This window comes from Phalacrocorax aristotelis, chromosome 1, assembly GCF_949628215.1.
Source record: "Phalacrocorax aristotelis chromosome 1, bGulAri2.1, whole genome shotgun sequence".
Taxonomy (NCBI): domain Eukaryota; kingdom Metazoa; phylum Chordata; class Aves; order Suliformes; family Phalacrocoracidae; genus Phalacrocorax; species Phalacrocorax aristotelis.
This window is the reverse complement of record NC_134276.1, coordinates 130,091,443-130,117,758: the sequence shown is the minus strand read 5'-3', so window position 1 is coordinate 130,117,758 and position 26,316 is coordinate 130,091,443. Positions and strand designations below refer to the sequence as shown.

Sequence of the window (26,316 nt, the reverse complement as noted above, 5' to 3'; positions counted from 1 at the left end):
TGTATATATATTATATAAATATATACATGTATACATAGATACAATACTGCTTTTTTTTATTTTGTCTACGATCTCGAAACAGTCTGACTGAAGCATGAGGCGAATGCTTGTTCTAGTCCATCTGTTCAGGGGCCGGGTTTCCTCCCTGTGACGACGCGTGGTGTGTGAGCATCCACATCTCTCTTCCTGAAGTCAAAGCAATATTCCTCGGGGAAAGGGTCAGGTGAGCGGCATAGATACAAGGCTTTTGGAGGCCTGATCTTGTGGTAGGCTTGTTGTTGGTGTCTGCTCCGGCCTTATCCCCCTTCAGAGAAACTGTAGTCGCCTTTGATGCTTATCCAGCTGTTACTCGACCTGCAGATCTCTAAGGCAAGCGGTTGCTTTTCGGGAACGCGTGGACCTTCGCGCGGCCCCAGGGGTAGCCGGCAGTCACGGCTTCGGCAAGCTCGGCCGCTGCGGGGGCGGCTGGGGTTTTGCTCACAACCTCAGCGCGTTTCTTCTTGTAGCTTTTATCCTGTTGATGTGGGATATTTTGGAAACTGTCTCTTGGCAGCCCTGGAGCTGATGTAAAAGCCCTGCTCTCTCCCTCCTGCCTGACCCATGGGGTTTCGGGGAGGCAGGAGCTGTTTCAAGAGGAGAGTGACCACCTACCGTGAAACCGATAAACGCTCACGTTCTACCCCTCGGCGATTTGCTGTTGGGCACACACGAAAAAAAGTGGGGGGGGGGAGGGCGGGGGGAAGGCTTTAAAGCTTTCAGCTGTCATTAAATTCTGGCTGGCTGCAAAGGAAAGCACACCCACGTTTAGAAGCGGAAGGCTTTCCAAATCCTTACATGTGACTTAACAGAAAGGGCTGAAGAGCATCTTAATGCGAGAGCTCGGCTAGTCAGTGTCCCGAAAGGTAAGTGGAGGGGCTTGGTTGACCCAGTGATCCAAATAGATGCAGGAGGCTCAAAAAGTAGGACAGTGGCAGGGTGTGGATCTGCTGTATAGGCGAGACTGCTGAAGCACTGGCCGCAGACGCTGTTATTTGGAGGCAGTAAATTACTGAGTCTTTAAAAGGAGAGGGGGAAAAAAAAAGGTAATAAAAATAATGAAGAAAAATTGCTGCTTGTGCCAGGAAATGTGGCTTTTCTTCTTTTTTCATTTTATCTTTTCGTTTAAGACTGGCAGAGGGGAGTTCAGAGCTTTTCTCTCTGGTTTTGTGACTGTGCCGGCGTCTGTGTGTGTCTTGTGCGTGTGTTAGGCTGGGGGGAGGGTCGGGGGTGCCCCTCTGGTTTTATTTTGTTTGGGTTTTTTTTTCCAAGGATCATGGCAGGATCACACACTCTTTTATACAAGTTAGATCCAGGTCTTTGAATAACCTTTTTTGTAAATAAGAAAAAAAAAAAACACACAAAAAAAAAAGCCAACAAAAAAAAAGCTCCTCACCAAATTCAAGCTTGTACATTATTATTTTTGGTTGTTTTTGAATTTTAAGTTTTATTGTTTTGTATGTAAATATGTGGACCCAGGAACTGTTATTAATGAGCAAAAAGTTACTGTTCAGGGCAGTGATTCTGTTTAATAATCAGACAAAATGTAGACGAGCTTTTTAAAGCCATATAGTTTTAACTCTGTACAGTAGGTACCGGCCTGTATTATTGTAACAATAACTCTAGCAATGTATAGTGTATCTATATAGTTTGGAGTGCCTTCGCTTCCATGATTTTTTGAATTTTATTTCCCTTTTTATTTTTTCTCCCCTTTCCTTTAATAATGACGTCTCCCACCTCAAGCCTCCATCTTTGCTCCCCACCCCCCCCACCCCGGCCGCCCGCTCTCTGAGTGCTGTAAGATTTCGGTGATACCCTGATCAGCAGCAGAACGAAAGGAAACCGTCTCCACCATCATCTGTTTCATTGGAGCCACAGCTTTGTTCTGGGTGTCTCCAGGTTGCCCACCCTGCCCTCTCCTCCTCCTGCTAGCAGCGACCGGTTTCCTTGGGACACTTGCCGGAGCGGCTCGGTTAGGCTTTGCTCATCTCTTCCCCCCTTAGTCCTGCGCCCAGAGGTCGCCTGGGCGGCAGCAGCTTCCACAAGGCTCAGCCTTTCCACCCTCCCTGCGGCTGTGCTGGGGGCTGCGGCCAGGCCAGCAGGCGGAAAGGATCCCCCGGGAGGGGAAACCCCCCGTGCTCTGCAGCCGTGCTGCGCTCGGAGCCCTTCGGCCATGCGCGGTAGGAGACCACGGTGTTTTTTTCTGCCAGGGGGACTTTCTGTTCCCTTTCTCTTCTCCCTCTTTTTCCCCCCCCGCACCCCTCCCCAGAGTCACTTTTGTTTTCTTGAGATGATAAGTTTTAACATGACTCTTGATTTCTTGTGCCCAGCACGAAGGCCTTGTTTCTAAAACTAGTTTGCTTGTGTTTTACTACCTTGTTAGTATTCCACATAAGATCGTCTTGAATGGGAAAACACTTAACTCTTTACCAAACCAAAGGTTGCTGTTTTATTTCGAAGCATCTCGTGTTCATTCCAGTGAAGCAGAGGCTGCACTTTCTTTCTGGTGACACGAAGGTCAGTGATGCCAAGCTGTTGGTGACAGTCCGCTCAGAGCTCTCCCTCTCTTCTTTTACTCTCTTTCGGGCTTGTTTTTAACCCAGTCTGGTCTTGATCTGTCCTTTACGTCAGCCCTCCTGTGGCGTGGGTCTCTGAGCCGGACATGATCGCACTCCGTCTCCCCCGACGGACACCCAGTCAAGATGCTGGTGTTCTCTAATATTAAACTTATTTTCCTTGCTAGGGAAAACAAAAAAAAATATGACCTGCAAAAGAAAATTGGCTGGTAGAAGATCCCCAATCACTTTGTCCTCTTTATTTCGAAGCCGAGCTTTACCTAAAATAACGGCAGGTGCCTGTGACTTGCAACTTAAATTTCCCCCTGGTTTTCAGTACTTGGAAAAGTAGAAGTCAAGCAGCCTGTCAGACTCGTACTCCTGTACTAGGAACCTCAGCCACCGCGGAGAACGAGACAAAGCTGATGAGGGAAAGCACAGTAGGGTGTTCGGTCCGGGCTCTGCCTTCCAGAGACTGCCAGCAGGTACCTCTGGGGCGGCAGCTGATTTCCACGGGGCTCTCAGCCGGTTCTGGTCGAAGTTGGCTTCGTTTTGCAACACTGCAATAATGGCAAAACGACAGGAAAGGAAAACAGTACCTAAGGAGTTAGCTCGAGAAAAGTAGCTTCCTTGTGTTGGTCTTTCTCAATTTATTTTTAATATATATATATATATATAAAATATATTTATATATATATAATTCGCTTGCCTGTAAAATTTGCGTTCATTAATGTGTTGCTGATGGATCACTTGGGCCTGTACACACCAATTAGCGTGACCACTTCCATCTTAAAAACAGAAATCTAAAAATATATATATATATATTAAGGACTGTGGGTTGTATACAAACTATTGCATACACTTGTGCAAATCTGTCTTGATTTAAAGGAAAAGCAAAACCTGTATAACATTATTACTACTTGAATGCCTCTGTGACTGATTTTTTTTTTTTCATTTTAAATATAAACTTTTTTTGTGGAAAGTATGCTTAATGTTTTATTATTTCCCCCGCCCCATTTCCCTTGTAAATACGTTCTGTTCTGTGTGACTCGGTTCGGAAATAGTTAACTGGTACTGTAATTTGCATTAAATAAAAAGTAGGTTAGCCTGGAAATGAAATTTAAAAAATATCAAGTGTGTGGTCTTTATTTCAAAAACTTGCCCCTTTCTTTCCTCCTCCTCCTCTCCCTTCCCCACCCCTCGTTCCTCACCCTCACTCCTCTTTCCACTCCGCAAGAATAGGTGGACGTGAATCTTTGTAATGATAATTAAAAGAAAAACCACAAGAAACAAGCATGTTTTCTTAAATGAGCTGTGTTATTCCATGCTGTTTTCCAGGATGCCAGCTTGTCTATGATACCGTTTGATTTGATTTGATGGAGAGAGGAACCCTGGGACATAAATATTTCAAATTAAAACCAACCAATCTTCCTTTACTGTCCACCTATAGATACAAACTTAACCTGTGTAACCTGCTGGCTTTGAATCCTGCACTCATGGTTGTTTGGGTTTGGGTTGTTTTTTTTAAAAAATCATTTGATCCCATTAGTAATGTTATTTGGTGGTGATCTGTAAAGTTTGTCGAGACCACGTCCAGTGGACCGTTCCTCCAGCAAATCAGCACGTAGCTATCTCTCAGTTGGGTTTCCGGTACTGGATAATGTATGTATTAAACATGACATGTCTATTAGCGCAAAAGAAAAAAGAAAAAAAAAATTAAATCCTTTTTTGGGCTGGCTGACCTGGCCGAATCCATTCTGTCGCTATCCTAAAGGCTAGATGCGAGGTCATGTGACTGCTGCTTCAATAAAAACAAATTTATATTGCAAAGAGGCTCCTCTTGGTTTGTTCGTGGGCCGTGAGCTGCGCTCGTCCCCATGAAACCTCCGCTGCCGGGCTCTGGGCTGGAGCCTCTGCTCTGGAGCTGCTCCAGGAGAGGTGGGAGCGGGAGGGAGAAGGGGCGTCCTGGCCATGCATGCGGCCGGGGCGCGGCGACAGCCGCCTCCAGATGGCTGCTCGGGGAAAGGCCGCCTGTGCCCAAATTCAGCCAGGACTGGAGAAGAGGCTGCCGGTACCAGGCAGTTGGTGTGTTAAAGTGAGCAGGCGAAGCCTGGGGCTTGCTGCAGAGCAAGGCCTCCCCTGCTCCCTGGACCGGGCAGCCAGTGGCGACAGGACAGTTGATGCCTTTGATGGGTTCATACTGTACGTGTTGCATTAGGCTCCCTCCACCCCCGCCCTTTGCTTGCTGCTGCGCGCTGGCTCCCCCGGACTAAGCCACTTGGGGCTGCTCTCGCCCTTCCTGGGTGCTGAAGCTGCACCCCTCAAAGCAGGTGCCAGCCCACCCTGGCTCACCAACGGGGGCACGGGCCTTGTTTTGTTTAGCCTGTCTGCAGCCCAGCTGCCCCAGAAGCAGCACAGGTGACTGGCTGCTGTCCCTTCACTTACATCGGTCCAACGTCACCAGGGTTCGGGCTCTAACTAACTCGTGTGCCAAGACCAGGGCCGCTCTGCTCAACCAGTCGGGCCCCTTGGCGATAAGGGTGACCAGTTAGGTCTGCAAAGGCATTGCTGACTACAGCACCTCGCTAGGTGAGTTTATTGACCTAAAGTTTGATGCTGATGGGGACCTCATCACAATCCTCTGTAATTTGGGGTGGTGGCTAATAATCTTTGGGTGCTTCTCTTTTCTAGACACACGTGCACTGGGACCTCCTGAGTCTTCTGAACTACTCTCGCTGCAAATGCGAGCTGTAGGCTCTCTTTCTGCACCGTCTTTGAGTAGGAACCCTCTGCTCCAGTCTCAGGTCTCCTCTGTGAATGTCAGAGCCCCTTGACTGGGACCCAGTCACCTCAAAACTTCTTGCTAAGCTGACTGAAAGGGGATTTTCAGCTCTTTCACATCTTTCTAATATTTCCAATTTCATCTCCTCTACAATTGTTTTTAACACCCTCCTTAAGCAGTGGGTACTAAAACCAGGCAGAGGTTTCCTGCAGCGGTTTCCCCAGTGTCAAATAAAGGCACTAGGGAGCTTCTTGCAGCTGGTGCCTCTCTGTCTCCTTACCTAAGGATTGACTGCATCCGCCCTTCTGCGCGGAGGCTGCCGTTGTCCGGCTTATCCATCACTCCCTCCTGTTGTAATTCCTGCAAACATTATCAATGGGTCTTCTACAGTTTCATCCCAATCACCCTTTTAAAAGATATAATGAAACATCTTAGCATCAAGAGCCAGTCCTGGTACAACCTTCCAGGAACAGTCGTCCTGTCACCATTCCCCATGTGAAAATACCTTTTCAAATCTGCCTGTAACCCGGGGTCAAATCCACTTAGTTGTCAGTCGCCGACGCCTTTGAATGATTTAAAATGCTAATCCAAATGCAAAGCGGTACTGAGCCAAATGTGGTACAAAAGTCTGCTCCACTGTCGTGCTTTGTCTTTATCAACCAAACTTAGAGCCATCTGGGTTGGAATTAAACATCGGTGTCAAGGCTACTGGCACTGTTTGTTATCTGGAAGGTGGCAGCTTTTGGGCTGCTGGTTGTAAGGTCTAAGTCGCTTTTTGTGGGAGAAGAACAAGAGCCACAAAGGAGGAGGGAAGCGAGACACAAAATGCAGACAGGAGAGCGGGAGTGCCGCAGTCTGTGTCTGAAGCACCGAGTCCAGTTGCTTGGAGACAGCGAGCCCAGCAGATGGTGCGCAACCTCGTTAGCCGGTCTTGAACCTCACTTCCCTCCCTTGGCTCTGGGAAGGGCTTGGCTGGGTTGTCGTCCCATCTTCCCTTGGTAGCCTTGGGGCTGGCGTTCCTGGTAAGGGCAGGGCTGCTCCATCTTTGCTGGCTTTGCTAAACCAGTCATGCCCAAAGGCTGAAGGGTCAGACCCGACCTGCTGCCGAAGCCGAGCTCTGATGGGAAAGGAAGGTGTGTAGGTAGCAACACCACATGGGGCACGGCAGGAAACCCAGGCTTGCATCTTGGCACGAATGTCGTACAACTGCTGAGGCTTTGGAGCAGAGACCGGTCCCCTAAACTCCTGCTGTGCTGGTCACAGAGGCAGCACAGGTGACAGTGGTCAGGGCTGCAAGGGAGAGTTGGACTTCCACAGCAAACGCGTGCCTTTGGTCGATGCAGGAAAGCAGTTCTGGATATTGTTGCATGCCCAGCTAACTCCTGATGTCCTGGTACAGATGGGGTTTTTTTCATATATCCTAGTGCCCCCTGAGAGTCTGCATTCAGCGGGGTCAGCCTCCCATACAGGCAGTGGAGTTAAAGCCTTCTCTTTCAGGGATTCCCTGCTCTCTGCATCACCCGTCTCCGCTCGCATTCTCCAGAGGCAAGGCTGGGTCTTCCAGGACAAGGTAGGTGGAGAACAACCAACCTCTTCCCTTGTGGAAGCTTGCAAGTGGCTGCAGCGGAACGTTAGTGACTGGGGTGCTCTGTTAGGAGGGCCGCAGGGGGCAGCTTGCCCGAGCCCAGGGCATCCTGCGGAGCCCCCTCACTTGCCACAGAGTGAGAAAACGTGGCTGTGGGCAAACAAAACCTCGTCCCCAGGCAGAGCTGCCTGGCCGAGCACAGCCCCTTCCGGGCAGAGAAGCCCCATGTACAGTGGCAGGGCCCTGGAGTCTGGGTATGTAATGGGTTGTTAAGTAGAGCTATGGAGGGGTTTGGGTTAGTTTTTTTGGTTGGGGTTGTGTTTTTTTTTTTTATTCCTCTAAGCAAAGTTTTTAAAAGCTGGTGAAATCCAGGAGTTAGAACAGGACTGTTCATCTTAGCTTGCTGCTTGAACACCTTGTGCTTTACGCCACCGCCACATGGTGAGTGTTCACAGGGTCCAGACGCCTGCCGCTGACACAGGGACATGTGGCAGGTCTTGTCAGAGGCCGGGGCTGCAGGGAGTGAGGTAGGGTCAGATGGGCGGTGGGAACAGCATGTGAGCTTGAGAGGAAGCAAGAGGTGCTCATCCTCCTCTCGCCACCCCATCAGGTACCCCATGATCACTCTGTATAACTACCTGAAAGGAGCTTGTAGTGAGGTGGGTGTTGCTCTCTTCGCCCTAGTAACAAGCTATAGGACAAGAGGAAATGGCCTCAAGTTGTGTCAGGGGAGGTTTAGACTGGATACTAGGAAAATTTTCTTCACCGAAAGGGTTATCAAGCATTGGAACAGGCTGCCCAGGGAGGTGGGAGAGTCACCATCCCTGGAGGTATTTAAAAGACGTGTCAATGTGGCACTTAGGGACATGGTTTAGCGGTGGACTTGGCAGTGCTGGGTTAGTGGTTGGACTAGATGATTCTAAAGGTCCTTTCCAACCTAAATGACTCTATGATTCTATGTTTCGTGCCGCCTAAGAGCAGGCATGTCCTCCTCCTCCCTTCTGCAGCTCGTTCCTGTAACCAAATCTTTGCCAGGCAAGAATGCTCGGGAAGCAGATGGTGATTGCTGGCAAAACCCCGGCTGTCTGGGGCATTTTTGCTCGAGGAGGTCACTGATATCATTTGGGATGCTGCCATTTGTTAGCAGTCTCGGGAAATGAAGGGGACCACCCAGCTGGGGTGTCTTTGGGCCATCTCAGTTACACCTCGTTCCTCTTTCAAGATTTTTGTTTAATGGCACCAGGCCTAGGAATGGGTTGGTTAAGGGAAGCTGTTTCTGCTGGAGACAACAAATTTGGGGTCTGCACAGCAATGAAAAATGGTTTGCGTTTGGCTGGAGGCAGAAATATTAGGTGGGCAGGTGGGGAAAGGCTTCAATAGGTAAGGAACCAACATGGTGTTTGCAAGAGGCTTTAAAGGGAAGGGCTGGCTATTACTGGCTCAGTAATAAACAAAAGGGAGATTCATTCTTAGGATCAGTCCTGCAGCAACTTGAGAGAGGAGTGAATGCAGCTTTTCAGTCTCCGTAACGCTGGTGGGAGCGGCTGCTTTCCAAATGCTAGCAATGTAAGACGGTGAGTCACAAGATGCTGGCCGAGAAGGGTATTTAGGCGAAGGTTTAGTGCGCTCTCGGTCTAGGGGCTACGTAAGAGCGCTGGTTAAACATTTCAGGCTTCTTGCTGCATCTGTATTCAGAGCACCGGTGTTGTTCACGCTCAGCACTGACGTCACCAGGAGCAACAGCATCGGGTCCTTGCTGCGCAGCTGCAATTAGCCCACTGCAATTTGCATTGCAGGTTGCACCGCACGCTTCCAGCTGCCACCCCAGGGAAGAGGATGAACATCCCCGCGCCCAGCACTGACTGAGGAGCTCCAGGATGGGCAAGGAGCGCAGGTTACTATAAAAGCTTCCCCTTGTGGAGACCAGATGTGATAAATGTCAGGCGGCTGGGCATGGGCTGGCCTGGGCAACAGGTCCAACCAGCCATAGACTAGTGGCCAAGCGCGATGGTGAGTGTTTGCAGAGGTAGTCACGCTCTCAGGTCTGTCAGGGGTGGTGTGCTGAGCCAGGCTGGCCGGGAAGGGCTCTGGCCCTGAGTAACAAGTGGATACAGGTGAGCAGCCCAGGAAGGGAACGGGACATCCCTTCTGAGCGAGCGCTACATGAGGGATTGGGCTTTGGCATGTGGGAACAGGCCGGGAGAAGCGGCCTGGATGCCAGCCACAGGACGTGCAGGAAGAGGTGCGTGGGGTTGATGCAGCCTGTGGGAGAAAAGGACGAAGACAAGGGGAGGAACGATACAATCGGAGCAGAGAACCAGAGCTGCCTCTCCTCCCCGTGTTTCAGTGTACACCCTTCCCGGCCACCCGCTGGGGCTTTCTCTCTTGTGCAAACAGTGTCTGTTCAGAGGCTTTTCCTGCCAGTTCTGCTGCCAGCAGTGGCTGTGATGGGTCTTGGTCCAGAGCGGTCCCAGGCAAACTGAATTTATTAGTCTAGCCATTCACATTAACATCTCAGGGAGTTAGCAGTTTTGGCAGACGTTCAAAACAATTCCTGCCTCGCTGGTGGGGTGGAGAGCATGGGTATGAAACAACAGCTCCTCTTCCAAGCCCAGATCCAACTCTGGAGGGCGCTGAGGTGAGGAGGCTGGTGGATGTCAAGAAGATACTAACCCACCAGTCAGAAAAACGTGGGAAAAGTTGCATCAACAGGATTTTGGTGGAAGCAGGGGAGGCAGGACTGGGAGGAGGTGAAGTTAGTGCAATTGGCCCTTGTTAAAAGCCTTTAGCATGTGAGGACCATACTTGTAGGGTTATTCCCCCCACAAAAGTTGTGTGAGGGCTGAAATGAGGCCCACAAAGTGCACTTGTGAGACCAGGAGCGGAGAAAAGAGTAGGGCTCAGGAAGTGGCAGGAACTTAACAGCACCACAGCCAGGTCTACAGCAGCAGCTTTTGTGATAGTCATGTTGATTTTCAGGGGGGCAGGAGAGATGGGAGAGCATGGGTTTGTTGTGTTTTTATATTGACAAAAATGTAGATATAGTAAGTGGCCAGCAAAAAAGGTGCGTTGGCTTCCAGTTGTCCTACCAAAAGCCCTTTTTGCTGGTCTGAACTGCAGTTTTCGCAATAGGATTTCCTCCTTCCACACTGCAAGAGCCGTATCAGCAGGGACGACCCAAGACAATTTGCATTCATTCATTTGCCGCAAAGAGACCAATTTTTCACCATTCTCACAGCACAGTGACTCCAGAGGCTCATTTGGCTCAGCCCGACTCCCGCACCTGTCAGGATGCAGAAGCCGGCAGAGCGGCACAGCCAGGCTCCCTCCCAGCGGGCAGCTGGTGAAAGAAAAGCGGGACAAGCAGAATTTCCCCAGTGTCTCCACTGTATTGGTGCAGCCCCGGAGGCATCTGCTATGTTTGTTTCGGGTATGGGCTCCTCCCCAGGGTTTTTCTGGCTCCTGCTAGGAGAGGGAATGGTGCATTCTTGTGCTGTTGATTTATGATCCCAATTCCCTCTCACTGTGCTCATTTTCTTTCTCAAAGCACATTGTGCAAAGCTTGAAAAAAAACCGCACATGACAATTGAAAGCAGTTTCAAGAGCAGTTTCCTGCAGGAATCCTGCCTTGGCCTTCAGTTTACATGCTAGGCAATGTCATGTGGAAAGATGGCTTTACCCTGACAGTGTCCCTTAAATCATAACAGAAGCCAAGACATTTATAGCACAGCCTATGCATAGCATCTGGAGTCCCGGGCCCCCTCGTTGTCGTACAGAGAGCTGTATCCCTGCAGAAGACCAGAGTGCTGCAACCTACGGCCGTTCCCGCACCTGTTGGAATACTTCTTATCTTTTTAAAACCACGTCAAATTGTGCAAGCCACATGGAGAATGTTTATTTCAACATACCATCTCAGAAATACAGTATATGTGTCGATGGATCAGTCTTCCTGTTCTGCTGCCTCAAGTTTTCCATGTCTCTCTTATTACATTGGACCTTGTGATTCATGTTAACGCCCCCCCTTTCAACCAGGCTAAATTTGTCCAAGGTGGCCTGAGGCAAAAGAGCCGATCCCTGCACAGCTTCTCCTCCCACACTGTGGAGAGTGTTTCTTTCTATGTTTTCACATTTGCTATACTCCCTTTTACTGACTAACAATGGTACGCTATGAGAATTTTCCCAAACCCTAGCAGGATCATCCTCACAGAGTCCTGACCAAAACTCACCACACACCTCTGACTCCTGCCAGATTCTGTAGTACCTACAGAAGCTGCCTGACCCCACCAGTCACCTGGTACCCCTGGTTCAGTGATCTGGAGACCAGCAATGGTTTCTTGGTGCAGCTCCCATTTTCCTCTCTCAGGTTCTTATTTACAGCTCAGTAGAATACGATGGTGTTCAGGCTTTTCTTCTCCACTCTCTCTCCCCTCCCTGCCTCCTGCACCCCAAACCAACGCACAAACCAGAAACCTGACGCAAAATATTTCCAGGAATGCACTAATGAACCTGAATTTTTGACCAGCTGCTGGTTTGTGTTTTGTAGGAGCAGCGCTATGTTCAGGATTAGTTAGCTGGACCCTACCTGAGGCTTTGCAGACCCAGCACAAAGGACGGGCTATCAGTTACAGAGACATGATGGAAGTACACAAAGATCAGCCCATTATCACGTTAACACTGAGAGCTAATACTGCTATTTGTTGCATAAGTTGTAGCCATCAATGAGTAAGCATTTTGGGTGTTGTGCTGTGGCTGTGCCTGCACCTCCAAAAGCTGGTGCTGGTTTGATGTTGGTATCAGTGTAACTGTACCTTTCAGATGCTAAACCCAGAGACCTCAGGAATTTTGACAGGTGAGACTGGAAAGCTGAGCAAGTCCCTGACAGCTCTCTGATCAGATGCACTGTGCCTGTCTGCAGCCTGCTGCTTCCTGACATCCTGAGCTGGAGCACCCCCATGCTTGCAAACAAGGCAAAGCCAGCATCCTTTCTGCAGAGTCCCCTGGAGCTGGAAAGCCAGAGTGACTAACGCTGTTCTAAGAAAAATAAGAGTCTTTCCAGAATTGTTCTCTTTTGGGATGATAAAAAGCAAGAAGAGGTCAGCCCAAAGAGTAATGTTTCTGGAAAAGCCATAAGGGCTGGCTAATGGGTTCTTTGCATGAGCTACATCAGCCCCCACCATGTCATTCTGCTAGGGCCTAGCCTTAGTTATTAGTGCCAGACGCTGACTGGTTGGCAGGAACCACTCTGCTGAGGTCAAGGGCGCCTTTTCTTTATGCAAGGGCTAATTATGTGAACAGATAATGCAAGATCTGACCGTTTTTATTCAACTTCAACCCTTTTTAATAGCCCTGCTAATGCAGGAAGCCACTCTTTGTTTTACTCCACTAAGGAAATCAGTGGGACATGCCTGAGAAAACCATACTCTGTGTATGGTCTCAACTCCAGATTTCCCACTACTGGATTATTTTTTCATTTAATGTTATTGATGCAAGGAAATACCATCAAAAGTGCAGATCTTTATTGGTCTATGACAGGAAAACAAAACAGAATGCTAATACTGCTTTCTCACTCAAGCTTCTCTTAATAATTAGAAGAGGAAAATGAGCTAATGAGGTCCAAAGCTAGTTGGAGAGGGGGCTGGACTGGGGATGCCACACCAAAATGTATACAGAGTGATTCCAGGACAGCATTGCTGGCAGGCAGCAGGAGGGACAGCCCAAGGAAGAGAGGACTTGCCATTCTAGGTGCCCTGAAAAAAGTAAACATAAAGTGCTTCTCTCTCCTTCACCATGCTCCGAGCTCAAATCACAGAGGGGAAGGGAAACTCACCTCATCTTCTGTCTCTAGGAGGCTGTGGGGTCCTTGTCTGATCCATCCAAAAGGTTCACTGCTGTCTCTCCCGGGCTTTCTTCGCATGGACATTTAGCTAGTTCACATGCAGCTGGAGCAGAGCAAGTGCCGTCAGCTGTGCTAGCTGTGCCAACAGAAGGATCTCCCTTTATCATGCTGGCAGGTGTCTCCTGATGTACTGCCAGATCAGCCACTACCTTCTCTATGCCCCTGTGGATGAGCTGATGAGCAGCATAGATGTGTTTCCTTTGGGACTGCCTCACTGTGCATAAAAAGAGGTAAGGCTTTTAGTTGGAAATGTACAGCAAACTGTTCTCTCTAGGGGAGAAGGGAGAGACAGCGTTTAGCCTTCCTGCAGCTGTGGAAAAGCCTACCTCAAGGGGAAAAAAAAAATCATGTCCTTCTAACTTTGGCTGAAAGCGTTCTACTGCCACCTAATAGCAGCAACCAACTTTGCATTTCACTTTGAAGACTAGTCCCTACAGTGGGAAACACAGCCAAAGAGTTTTTCTTTCCAGCTTAGGGCATAACTGCCCAGGATATGTTATCAGGCTTTAAAATAAGTTCTCCTTCAGTGTCTGTTAATTGCAGCAGGTTGCTGAAAGACTGGAGCGGAAATCTGCCCTCTCCTGTGTTACTATTTTGTCTGCTCTGAGAAACTCTTACTGAGTTCAAAGTAAGGCCTGGAAATAGTACAGACACATTAAGTCACCAACCTCATCGTCTCCCTTTTGCTACTGCAGGATTTTTCTTTACTGTGTTTTACAGTTTTCATCCAGTCTCATTTGTATATATTTCTAGCGCACCTCTTGGGAAATAAATACCCAAGCCAAATCATTCACCCTACAATTCTCCTCACTATTCTTTGTTCCCTCTTTCTCTCTCTGGACTTACGATGCTGGTAAACAATCATGGGGATTAAAATACTGTATGCTTCTAAGGAGGGGTGGGGAATGTTGCAGGAACAAGCTGTGGCTCTCATGGTGTCACTAACCTGCAAAAGTCCAAGACTTCCTTGTTGCTTTGGTCTGTTTATGTCGTAAGGCTGAGCTGTAGTTTAACTGTGAATCTGAACCACTGGTGCCTTGCACACTGTCATACAGTTCTGGCTACTGTCACTGACTCAGTCGCTAACCCTTACGAACCCATCCTGTTTATGCTTATCCATCTCCCAGGTCCATTTTGTTGACAATGAATGTAACTGGATCTCACTCACATTTGAAAAGCTGACCTTCACCAGCCGGCTCTCAATTCCCAGGAGAGCTTGCTCCACCCAAGGCATTTAGGCTTCAATCGTGTATGCATGAACTGCATCAACTCTACCAGGAATACTTCCCTGGTATTGCTGCAGTCCCTCCCTCCATCCACCATGAATTCCATCTAAAAGAAAGTGGGCTCAAATTGGTGAGTGATCGTCCTTTTAAATGCAAGTTTTTTCACATTAGCACATCGACTTCTGCTTCCAATGAGGGAGGGTTCAGAAGTGAGGTGCGGGGGGCTCCAGGATGAGCCAGTATTGGATAATCCCTGCTTTTATGCATAGGAATGTGACTGAAAAGAGGAGAAAGAAAAAAAAAAAAAACAGAAGAAAAGACGAGGTAGTGGCAAAATAGAGATGTTTAAGGCGAAGCTGAAGTGTAGGCAAAGACTGAACTTGCAGGCCCTCAAATCTTCTTTCTACACATGGCTCTGCTCCTTTGGCAGGCCAGACAACTGTGCTCTTCGAGATGACTTCCTGCTAGTTTCAAGGAAGGTGTACGCTCAAGCATGTGTGGGTCGCTAAAACACAGTTTTGTAATGAATAAACTGTCTCACTTGAAGGTATCACTGTGCAGGAGGTTTATGGCAGGGTGTGCTCATCAGGGTGTACATTTGGTAGGATTCTGTGATCTCTTAAGTGTGTGGAGTCCCCTCCACCCCATGGAGCAATAGCAAAAAGGAGTATGAGCCAGGTCTCTTTCCGACATTTGATGTCTGCTGTCACAAGAATATTGTGGCAAATTTCATCTGATCACGTTTGAAGGAGCTCTTGTACTTTATCACCTATTGCTCTTCCACCAGCATCCACTTTAATTTTTGCCTGGGTCTGGCTCTGCTTTCCAGGAAAACCGCTGTAGCTATCACAGATTTTGAAGATATTTTTCCTCTGCCGCTTGGGAGTGCTTCTGAGGTTCTTTGTTCATTAGCTGCTGTTGCATTTAAGTACATATGCTCTTCCTTGCTACACCTCTGTATGTCCGGAATCCTAAGCCATCTCCAAGTCTTCTCTTTCTGTTCTCCTTTCTGAGACAGGCTAACCTGTGTGCGTGTGAGTGCCTGAGCTGCAGGCTTCATTGACTAAAATTACATCACCTGCTTTGGTAGGCTTGCAGAAGCAGGGCTAAGGAGAAGGGAGCTGATTTAAGCTTATGCAGAATTGCCAGCTGCTGAATAGATACTGTTGATGTGACAGATACACAAACTAGGAAGAAAAATGTTTGCACAATTCAGAGACCACGAAATGTGTTTGCAGTGTTTGTGTTTTCATTCACAAAGCAAGAAAAAAAAAACAACGAAGTGCCTTTGTTCTCAAGTCAGAGAAGTACACTGCGGCAAGGACCACTTCAGAATCTATTGTGATACAATTGCTTTTCTTAGGTTATATCTGCTTTTCATGGGTGGCCGATTTAGTCACGGTCTTCTGAGTGTGCTGGTCAGTGGAAACATCCTAGTTAAGAACAGCCATTTATTCATTATACTCAATGTAACACACAGGTTTCCAGGGTCTTCCACTCTGTATTTTGACAGATACTATTCCATTTTGCCTAAACAGAAGCATCCTTTACAACTGCAAGATTATCTATTTAAAACATGATGCCACTACAGCTAACCTTAAAATCTTTGCTTCTGGCTCTCAACCAATTGAGGGGGGAAGGGGAAAGCATAGTAAAGCATATAATCTTCCTTCCACATCTGGCATATATTTAAGTAATCTGTCTGTTAAAAACTTCTACAGCTTTTAGAAATTGACATGTAATAGACAATTCACAGCCATGCTGCTTAAATGCTTTTCCCAGTTTGTTTTTGAAGGTGCACTGGACTGCTTCTTCTCATGTAGTTTTATCTTGCAGAATTCAGGCCAAATTTACATCAGGTCTGAATTCAGGCCACCATTTCAAAAGACTAAATAAAGCTCATGAGAAATTGCTGGAAAAGGGTTGGGGGGCTTAACTTTCTACTTGTGGAGTGCAAAAGAGGAATCTCAGAGAACCCCTTCCAGTGAGCTAGGGTGAGGAGGGTGAACCAGTTCACGAAGAGAATAAATTACCGGACTCCTTACCTTTTTCTCTGACAGACATTTTCTCAGCTTCTGGAATCAGGAAATCATAAACCAGCTCTGCTACAATCTCTTCTGACTGTAGGCGAGTTCGACTACAGAACAGATGCAGAGAGGTATTAGTATTTTAATTTTCTTTCCAGATCACCTCTGCAAACACAAGACTCCCTTGTAAACATACTCACTATTTTCAAGGGAGTGTATCATCGTGGCAGTAATTGCCAGTTGGGTCTCTCTTTATCCTACAGATAGGTGACAGCGTGACTACTCCCCTTCGCACCACACTGCCAACGTGTTCAATACTGCATTCGAAAGCAATATTTCCAGGGAGAAGATCACCCTAGACTCCTTATCCTCAAAGGTATTTAGGAGCCCAGTTCTCACTGACGACAAACTGAGTTAGACACGCAGATACCTCTGAGGATTTGCGTCTTTGTCAGTTTAGTTGTTGGCCCATTGCTGAGTTTGCTAAATTCTTCCCTTTTGTGACTCTGCATTTGGCTGGGCCCCATGCTCTTTTCCATGCCAGTGTTTGGTGGGTTCCCAATTGGCCCAGGGGCTGCATGCATTATCTACGCTTCATTCTCCCCAAGGATTTCAACATTCTGGTTGTATTCATCTAGTTACAAAATACACAGCTGCAGTACCATAGGAGAGTCACTGTGTCATTGGGATTTTTATGGCTCAATTCCAAAAAGAGAGCATAGAAACTGAACTGGAGGTTTGGCAGGTCCTAAAAAGTATTCACTGCTGATGCCCCAGCCAAACACAAGACTGTGGTGTTCTCAACAACTTACGCTACTCAAAGTGCCTTGTCAGGCAGCCATCAATATGACTGACCCCCATGGAAATTGGCAGTTTCTTAAAGAACAGCCACCCCAGAATGAGAGGCTGCTGTATAGCTGTATCTTTTAGCATCTCTTTCAAGCGGATTTTCTGTAGTAGTGTAAATAAATGAAAAGACCAGGATGAATGGGTATTGCTTTAGGCAGTTCCCAGATTCACTTAGAGCTCAGTCACAGCATCACATGGGCATGGAGAAGTCTAAAAAGGGTGATTCACAGATCCCACGAGTGATTTGCAAAGGGAATCTGGCATATGCTGTATAGAAATAAGGCTCTGATGGATTTATATGTGTGTACCAGGTAGTAACAGTGTGGTTCCCATAGAGCAGTCACACTAATGAAGTGATCACGAACAGTATTGCTCTGCCCTTCCCATGTCTTAGATTATACACGTAACCACAGATGCAGATGGTCAGGCAGATTCTAAACTGCTGTAAACAGCCTCTAATGTGCCATTTAATAACGTACCGACTTTCCATTTCGTAAGCAATGTCATTGATTTCTACAGCCCTTCTCTGAATCTCTTCCCTGGCTTGTTCTTCAGCTGTGTTCTCCATGCTACTCAGGATAATGTCTTCCAAGTAGGAGTCAATAGTGCTCTGGTGCACTTTCACCACCTGGAACCAAACACCAAGATTTTGTTCCTCTCCCTATTGCTATGCCAGGAGCGTGGTGGAAGCAGATTTCCAAAGAAGAAAGAACAACAGATTTTCACCATAGTCTTAATTTCAGGCAGGCCAGCCTGAGATTCGGTTTCAGAGGTGCTTTCTGGGAAGAATAACTTGTGCAAAAATTTGTTTTCTAATAGTTCTTTCTGAGAACTAATTAACAGAAACAAGTGCAGGAAGGAAGCAGTGGTGTAAGGAAAACTTATCCACAGTTCCAGTTCTGCTGCAGCAGGTTAGTTCTATGAATGCAGTGGCAGTTGCTTCCTCAGTTCTCATGGTCCCCCGAGCAACAACTGCCAAATAATCATCATCATTATTGACTCCAGTAAATTAATCAGCTTTCATTCAAGCAAATCCTGAAGGAAAAGGTTCCGTCAAGCCCATCAAAGTAACATTAAGATAAAAATATTGGTTTCCTTATAAGGGTTATAAAGCAGAGATCCTAGAAATGGGTGTTTTCCTTCTGCTAGTCTGAAAGGCGTAAGTTTATGGCAGTTTGACCCTCCTGGCTTCCCACTCAGAGATGCAGAAAAGATAAGAGAAGCTAAAATGAAAAGAAAAACAAACATGATGCCAGACTCTCTTGGTATTGACCTCCTCCCACAAAGTTTGAAAATTATTGGTTTAGTCAATTAGGCTCCCACTCATTGTCTTCAACTGGGAGAAATATGCTTCATGCAGTCAGGAGATAGAGAACAGGAATAGGACTACAGAATAGTTATGGAATATGGTAATTTAGGATTTTTGTTTCTGGATTTCAAGGTTGTGTCATTTTCATGACTTATTATTTGCAGTCTACTTTTGGGGGGCAAAATCTTTCCAAAACCTTGCTTAAAGGCATCCTTCCTGGGAAAGCACCTAATAGTTCTGCTGGACAGACCAAGTGCTGACAAAACATTATTCCTAAAGATGATCTAGGTACATCTGTTCTTCATAGGTGTTTGTTGTGGAAATTTAGAAACCTACATGCATTTATGATATGCCTAACAGGACTGTCTGTAGGGGTATTCAGATCATCGTTGATTTAATGGGCATGACTTTTAGAAAGGAATCACCCTGTCTCCATTTAGCTTTCCCCCTCAGTTTTAAAACCAGTCATCACCAAAGTCAGAGCTGAAGCACCTCCTTTCCATCTGCACTCTGCACCGTCCCACAACAAGACAGTTCCTCCAAACCGCCCACAGTCCCACCAGTCTCCCTCCCTTGCCTGTTTGAAAATCTCGTCTTCTTCCCGGCGCCGCCTCTCTTCCACCTGACGACGTCCGCGCTCCTCAGCTTCCCGCATCCGCCTCTGCCTCTCAGCCAGCATGACAAAAGCGTGGATCTTGCGTTCTTCTTGCAGCCTCACCAGCTCTTTGGACAGGAAATCAAATATGTTCGCCAGTACCCTTCCTTCTTCCCTGGCCAAGTGGTTTTCCACTGATGACAGCTTTTACAAAAAAATGCAAAGAATTGTGTTACAAACCCCAGGAATGTTGTTCGAAGTCCCAGGATTGCCACAGGCCTGTGAAACAGCTCTGTAACATCCACTCAGACCAGCATGGGATCACCCTAGGAGTTCTGTATTATTCTTGTTTTACAAGCACTGGCCTGGGTTCTGCATAACGTAGTGTTCCTGTATATAGGTTCTGATGGCATAAAGATGGCAAAACTAGTCAGGGCAGGAATAGTCCTGATATCGTCACACTAGGACAAGCAGCTTGGGTGGGTGGGAAGAGCTAAAGCACTAGACACGCTGTATTCCAGGTCGTATGAACTGCTTTTGTGGCTGTGAGTATAAGCAGAATAGTTGCTGAGGCCATCTGCTTGTTATGTGGGAACACTCCACTGCCCAGACCAAGAAAGGAGAGGTATAAAAGTGACAAGGAAATTACTTCAGCTGCATACCCTCCATCTTTCTGTGCTAAGCTTAGCTAGACCAGAACAGAAAAATAGGATCAGAAGTTGCAAATGAAGCTTCTTTCTAGCATTTTTAAAGTAAACCCATAATCTTTATCAGTATGAAGCTTGAGTAAATGTTTAGGAAACTCTGCAATTGTGAGTACAGCCACATTTCTATCCTCTCCTAAAGGATACAAGATGTTTGTTACAGTGCAAAGCCACCTCAGTGAAATGGTATGTCATTGGCTGGACATTCATGATGTGGCCAAAGTGATTCAACTTGCTGAGATAATACAGCAACCATGAGTTCCTACAGTTTTAGGTATTGAGTTATTACCTAAAACTGTATGAGCGACTAGCTGCTAACAAATTCAAATCAACAGTAAGTATACTGAGTTTGCAGAAGTGCAAATGAGACCTCAAAATTCCAGGTAATGGAAAATCAGAAATTCTGTGACAGAGCTGAGACCAGTTTCCAAGTGTTCAGTGTTACTGTGCCATTCACTCCTTGTTCCAAGCACATCATGTTTTATGGATTGGTATGTGTGATTGCATTTCAGAAAGGGACAAGATCTACGGTAAGTTCATTATCTCCAGTATGGACTATGAAGCCGCAATCCTTGGCAGGAAGGACTGTCTGGAACTGGCTGGGATGCTGTGTCTGTTGGGATAAACAAGCAATAAAAGTACTCTGACCTGAACATAAAACTCAAAATGGAGCTGAAATACCGCAGACAAGTAGTAACAGATCAACTTTCTTATACTGCTGTGCCATTTGCTCATGCAGTGTTTCCAAGAAAGTGGGCTCATCAGTGTTGCACACATCTAGAAGTAACAGTGCTTAGCCCATGGGTGTTTAAGATGGAGGACGGCAATGCAGTAACTGCGGCAGCCCACAGGGAGGGATAACATGGAACTAACATGCTGCTTTTTATTGCTCCAGGTGCTGTGTCTAAAACTGGTGTGAAATGGAGGAAAACAACCCAGCAACACTCTTGTCTTAGACTTTAGCTATACACGAGGTTGGAAATTTTCAAACCCGCATCTTTGACCTTTTTATCTGATGTTTCTGTCCTCTTTCTGCAGGAAGCATTTATTGAAAAATGCCTCCTTTTATACTGGAAAAGTCAAAAAAACTGAAAAAAAACCTGTGACCACCAAGAACTAAAGAACTGTGAGTCATGAGTGACGTTCTAAAATAGCCACACACAGAGAAAACTCCTGTACATGCATTCCAGAGAGTTTTAAAGTGCAAAATGTTTGAAGACCTGAGCCTTGGACTGTGTGCCTTCAGAGACGTCGTAGGAAAAAAAAACTAGAGGAGGTAAATACCAGCAGAGGGGGATAGTGGCTCTCCCAAAAGGAAATTCTGAGATCAGAGGTCAGCATCTTTACCATATGCTCTCTCTCCTTCTCTATGAATGTCATTATGGTGTCTGAACTGCTCTCTCCTTCACTCTCACCTGGGCTTCCAGAAGAGAAGGAGCATTTCAAGTTCCTAATGCCTAAGGTTTTTATTTTTCTCATAATTCCTCAGTAGAAAAAGTCTGTATTCCTGCATTCCACACCTGGGCTCCCTGTATATGAGGGAGCATCTGGAAATGAAAAACAGTAAAACACAGTCACCCGGTTCAATTTTTACTGAGGTCTGAGGGGAAATTTCACTGCTGCCCACCCAGCAGGAAGCAGTGGTCTGGCTTCACCTCTGCCAGGCCAGCTGGCCAGTGGATGCTGTTATCATAATATGGAACCTGCAGCTGGTCACTGAAAAAAGAGGAAAGTAGTAAAAACAGTAGGAAAATCTGCAGGAATGTGGGAGATACTGTATATCTGAGATACAGTGAAGTCTGGACAAAATTTCTTTATGATCCATTTCATACCAGCATCTGCCATTTGATTCACTTTGCTCTGGAAAGTTGTGCCCTACGAGGAAATAGGATGGGAATTTGCATCCCCAGCTCTCACTAGATCCTTGTCAGAGGATGGAGCCCAAAATTTCTCTGCTTTCCTTAACCATGACAAGTACAACAATGTGACACCATGCTAAGGTCCTAGAAGTCTCGAGCCCAGCAAGATTTACAAAGTAAGGCTGCTTTGGCCTCTTTTGTGATGTTTTATGCTTCAGGAGGGGCCTGAGAGGGTGCCAAGCTAGAAAACGAACAGGGAAATGACCGAGCAGTAACACACATTCAGTAAAACATCTGACAGATGTGAGTGACAAGCATGTATTGTGGTGCCAGGTCACAGCACCAGTCAAATGGATTGAAATGTGGGAAAACTGAGGTTTATCTGACAGTGCAGTTTGTTCAAAGCCCTGTAAATATAAATAAGTGCTCTGTCTACAAACAAAGGGCAGCCTGGGTAGCAGCTGTGGTCAGGACGCCTCAGTCTGTTTCTGAGATTCCCCAGAGCCCTCACAGCAGTGAAAGAGCAATTTCAGCCCCTCAGGCATTCAATGCTTGGCCTGTGCTAGGAGAGCATATTTGTTACTTGGGGTGCTTTCTGTGCTGTGGATAATAGAAAACATAAATTAAATGTGAGAGTGTTGGTGGTACTGCAAGCACAGAGTGCCCGGTCAGGACAGTGCTGTGAATCAGCCTTCCCATCTATGCAGGCAAACCTTGTGCATTTGCAAGTCACGCTGTTTCTGTAGAGCCAGTGTCATTTGCTCCTCTGCCTTCAGAAGCAGCTGTCCATCCTCCTGGAGTGTGTGAGTGGTGCGCAGCTCTCGGATCAATTCCAGCCGCTTCTCCTTCTCTTCAAACATCTTTAAAATAAAGTTAAACAACCAAGCATATTAAATGGAGAATACAGATCAACATGTTTTGCCAACAGAGCACACCCTTTTTCTCCAAGTTGCAAGGTCAGCTGTTTCCAAGATCTAGTTCTCTGTAATGAATTTGTGGCCACATTTAGGCAAACACTACAGCTGTTCGGTAAATCTTGCCTAAACCCTCCTACATAGAAGATAGAAGTTGAGACATTCTGCTGTGGAGTGTAGATGATCCCTTACTACCTTATTATAACATTTCAAATTTTTTGTATTCTGTTTGGCTTCACCCAGAACTCAAACCACTGGAATGCAGAACACAAAGTGAAAAGGGCAATAGACTTCTGGCTATCCTGTTGCATCAGCCTCAGTGTCACAACTTCCCAGTGTGAGCATTGCTCCTTTTCCTCAGTCCAGGGTTAGATGCCTCCTGTTTCAACAACTACTGTTTTCTGACCTTCATTTTGAGGGAGTCCAGCAACGGCTCAAAGCAATAAATTGGCGGGGACGTTGTTGAAACTGATGCTGTCCCTGTTACGGGGTTATGTGGCTCGGCCCTTCCCTGACACTGTCTTATTTTCATTCCCCCTCTCTTCCAACAGGAATTCCAACAGCAACAAAGGATCACTCAACTCTGTTCACACCATTCTCCAGCTGAGTCATATATTTCTGATCCAGTGGTAGCTGGAAGGAGATTCCTAAAATGATGGAACATTTCATGATATGAAAGTCAACAGTCCTGCAATGGCATCAAACATCCTTCTCATATATCACCACAGAACTGGAGAAGACTTGGGAATTCTTTATTCCTCCTCAAGCCCCTTTCACAGTATTGTATTGTTTGCTAAAGCTCAGGTCAGGGTCTCACATGGGAACACTTCACAAACATTAAATAGTTAATGAAGAGAGAATATCAATTATATTCTCAGCAGGCATGAAACAAACCTTCTGGACTGGTCTGATCAAAAGTGATAGACTTGCTTAATATAAAGCCCACAAGGCATGGCTACTCAATTAATTTTTACCTAGACCCACATCTGCTCCACTGAAAGCAGAATGATGGGTCCTGTACTTGTTGGAAACCCTGGTTTCTCCTCACCTAAAGTTCAGCTCACCATCACAGGAAACTGGAAAGATGGTATGAAATACAAGCTGCGCTGCTGGGATGTGGGAGGTTTCTTGTGCCTGGGATCTTCGCATAATCAAGGCAAAATGTACTCATGGTCCAGATCTAGTCTAGATTTTTCCATTTGAGTACTTCTGCTATGTAGCATCTAATTAAACAGCTGAGTGCAGGGGGTGGCACTCACAGACATATGTAGGAACCCAGAAATTCCTGTAAGAAATTTGGGCTGGAGAGCAAAGACTTCAGCCTTGAAGGACTCCAGATAACATACAGGAGGATATTCTGCAAACGCCCTCATTACCCTTGATGAGTGCTGCGGAAGAAAGACTGCAAACACACTTTCAATCATTCCCCCCATCATTCTGAAGAGAGACACAAGAGACACATAATACCATGTTCTGAATAGCCCTGCCTCGGAGCAACTTCTGCAGACAGATCACTGCCAGTTCTGTTTCCTCTTCCTCCTGCCGAAACACAACAAATATCCACACAATAATTAATTACTTCTTTGGAGACTGATATTTCTATAGATTATCCATCTAAGTATCAAAAAGTCTAACTCATATCCAGCTTTTTCTCCATTGTTTCTGAACACAATTCTTCTAATTTCTAGGGAAAGGAAGGTGAGTCAGAATAATACATGTTTTACACGAGATGGGGGAGAAAGGCTGTATAATTAGATTCTATTCGATATTTTAGAGGGCCGTTAGAGAGGAGTACCTAATGATAAGGAGATGCTGATGGAGAAAATTACTGTATGCATTAGGCGTACTATTTGTAGCCTGACTGAATCTGAGTTTGCAAAATGAGCGTCAGCTACATTAATTTAACAGGTCAAGACACTAAGGGGATAGAATTATTATTGAAGGAAGTGCAAGAGAGCTGTTAACCATAAATAAAGGGATTTAATTAAAAGGGAATGTATACAATTTTTCTTTTGATACTTATTCCAGTGGTGACCTTTATCAGGGTAACTCAGTAAATTTAAGACTCAGGAAGTGATAGTCTGGAAGGAAAATTAATTACATTATATTGTGATTTGCCTCTTTAAGAACTTTATTGGCTTAGCATTGTGTGACTGATACCAACTTGGCAGAATGATGGAGCATAATGGGAAAGGGAACATGACCATGGGGGGTGGGGGGGAAGCTTATTTTAAACAGAGGAAGCATAGCTGGCAGCATTTTTTCTTGCTGAGGGGTATTCTAGTCTGGAGTTGACAGTAGCAGAAGGAAAAAGCCCAAATAAAAAGAAATCTAAAAACTGCAAGGAAGTTGTTTTAATAAAGAGCCCAAGAGGTCTGCATTGAAATGTGGCATTTTAGAAGTGCTGGAAAAACAGGGAAGTGTGTGGGATGAGAGAAGTGGTGTGGGCTTGAATCTTAGAAGCTGTTTTTTCTTAGGTGTTGAAGAGTTTTCCAAAAGCAAAAGGAAGCATCCTGCCTTTCCACACCACCACTCAGGAGGAGCAAAGCAGAACTAGCCAAGGGACTGCCTTATGATTTGGTATGTTCTTTTTCTCTGGAAAGAAAGGATGAATTTCCAGTCCAGTTAGAGAGCTAAACTGTCCCGTATCATCTGGCTACAGAGTGAGAGCCCTTCAGGCCAGTGTTCTGGAAACAGAGATGGCACATATACTGGACAGGTAAGCCAAACTGCTTGGTTTGATGTAAACTAAGATTTGGTTTAAATTTTTGGAAGATGCATTTTTCTGTACTTCTGTTGTTCAGTGCTGCAAATGATGCCTTAGCAAGGGTAATCATCAACTTCCCCATCTGCCTGCTACAGACCAGCAGGAAAGAATGAGGGGGGATGGAAAGCCTATCATTTCCTGCAGGAAAAAAAATTAAAAAAGAATTAAGGATAAAGAAGGATCTAGGAGCAGGCTGAAAACTAGAGGGGGCTGGGAGAAAGTGATAAACCAGTGAAGGAATTCAGAGCTGCTCTGTGAGCTTGTTGTGGCTAGTAAGTACAAAAGAAATGACTGGGAGAGAGGAGTTGAGGAGGCCTGCAGTAGCGCCTCCATTCTCTCCATTTTCTTTTATATCCCTTGTGGTCCATGTCACCTGCCTGTCACTCTGGCATGCTTTCCTTTAGAGATCCTCAACTCCAGTGGGAAGAGGCTGGTGCATTTAGCATTTGGTACTTGCATCCGTGTATGGCAGGAAGAGAAGTATTAACAACTGAGAAGAGCCTTGCTTTCAGTGCTCCTTGCAGCCAGCTGGTAGGAGAAACCTTGCGTGGATTCTGCAAAGCAGGAGATGTTAGTGCTGCTCTTCAGTGGGTGAAGTGGCCTGATTTTACAGATGGAGCTTCACTGGAGAGCTCCACATTTTTATGTGTTCACACATAAAGATACTTGAAAATAAACCAAATGTTGACAGGATTTATTGAGGTGGAATTTTATTGTGTTGGAACTCTTTAAAAAAACCTATAATCTGTAAACACGCTCAAGAATGACTACAACTGGGGGATAAATCTTTCCGATTTCTTTCTATGATACCTGGAAGTATTTAAAAACCCGCTAAACTGGTAAATCTAAAGAGTGTAAATCTACAGCTGCAATACAATATCTCATACCTAGGAGTTACTAAAGCTGTAGAAAGCACTTCCCAAGGAGATATTCTTGTTTCAGTCATCTTAAAATAGACCATATAAAACACAGGGCATCATACTGCACAAAGGAAGACAGCATGGATGATCTAATATGACTTTCTCTCTCTCACTTTCATGGTTGTGTGACTCCCTTAAATTCACAGGTTTAAATGGTAGTTGTGTCTGATTCTTACCACATCATGAAAATGGTGTTAATAAGCAGACAAAGCAATCCAATGGGGCAACCATCTCTTAAGTCCAATACTTTAAGAAAGGAAAAGAAGTTGCAGCTCCCCTAAAAAGTTGTTTT

The 26,316-nt window shown here is 46.0% G+C and overlaps 1 protein-coding gene across 3 annotated transcripts in view; it reads right to left on the bottom strand.

Moving 5' to 3' along the window:
* Positions 1-12,452: 12,452 nt before the first annotated feature.
* Positions 12,453-26,316, bottom strand: part of CFAP91 (cilia and flagella associated protein 91) — a 31,638-nt gene continuing 17,774 nt past the window's right edge. The window contains exons 12-18 of one of the 3 annotated variants that reach the window (XM_075107164.1): positions 23,805-23,876; positions 22,137-22,283; positions 18,843-19,064; positions 17,436-17,584; positions 16,126-16,217; positions 12,786-13,068; positions 12,453-12,705 (exon numbers count right to left, since the gene is read on the bottom strand). In XM_075107164.1, coding sequence (XP_074963265.1) covers positions 12,800-13,068; positions 16,126-16,217; positions 17,436-17,584; positions 18,843-19,064; positions 22,137-22,283; positions 23,805-23,876 — 951 coding nt within the window. In that variant the 3' untranslated portion in view covers positions 12,453-12,705; positions 12,786-12,799. Of the gene's footprint in view, positions 12,706-12,785; positions 13,069-15,402; positions 15,514-16,125; positions 16,218-17,435; positions 17,585-18,842; positions 19,065-22,136; positions 22,284-23,804; positions 23,877-26,316 lie in introns of those variants that run through there. The other 2 variants (XM_075107173.1, XM_075107183.1) reach the window with 2 other exon arrangements.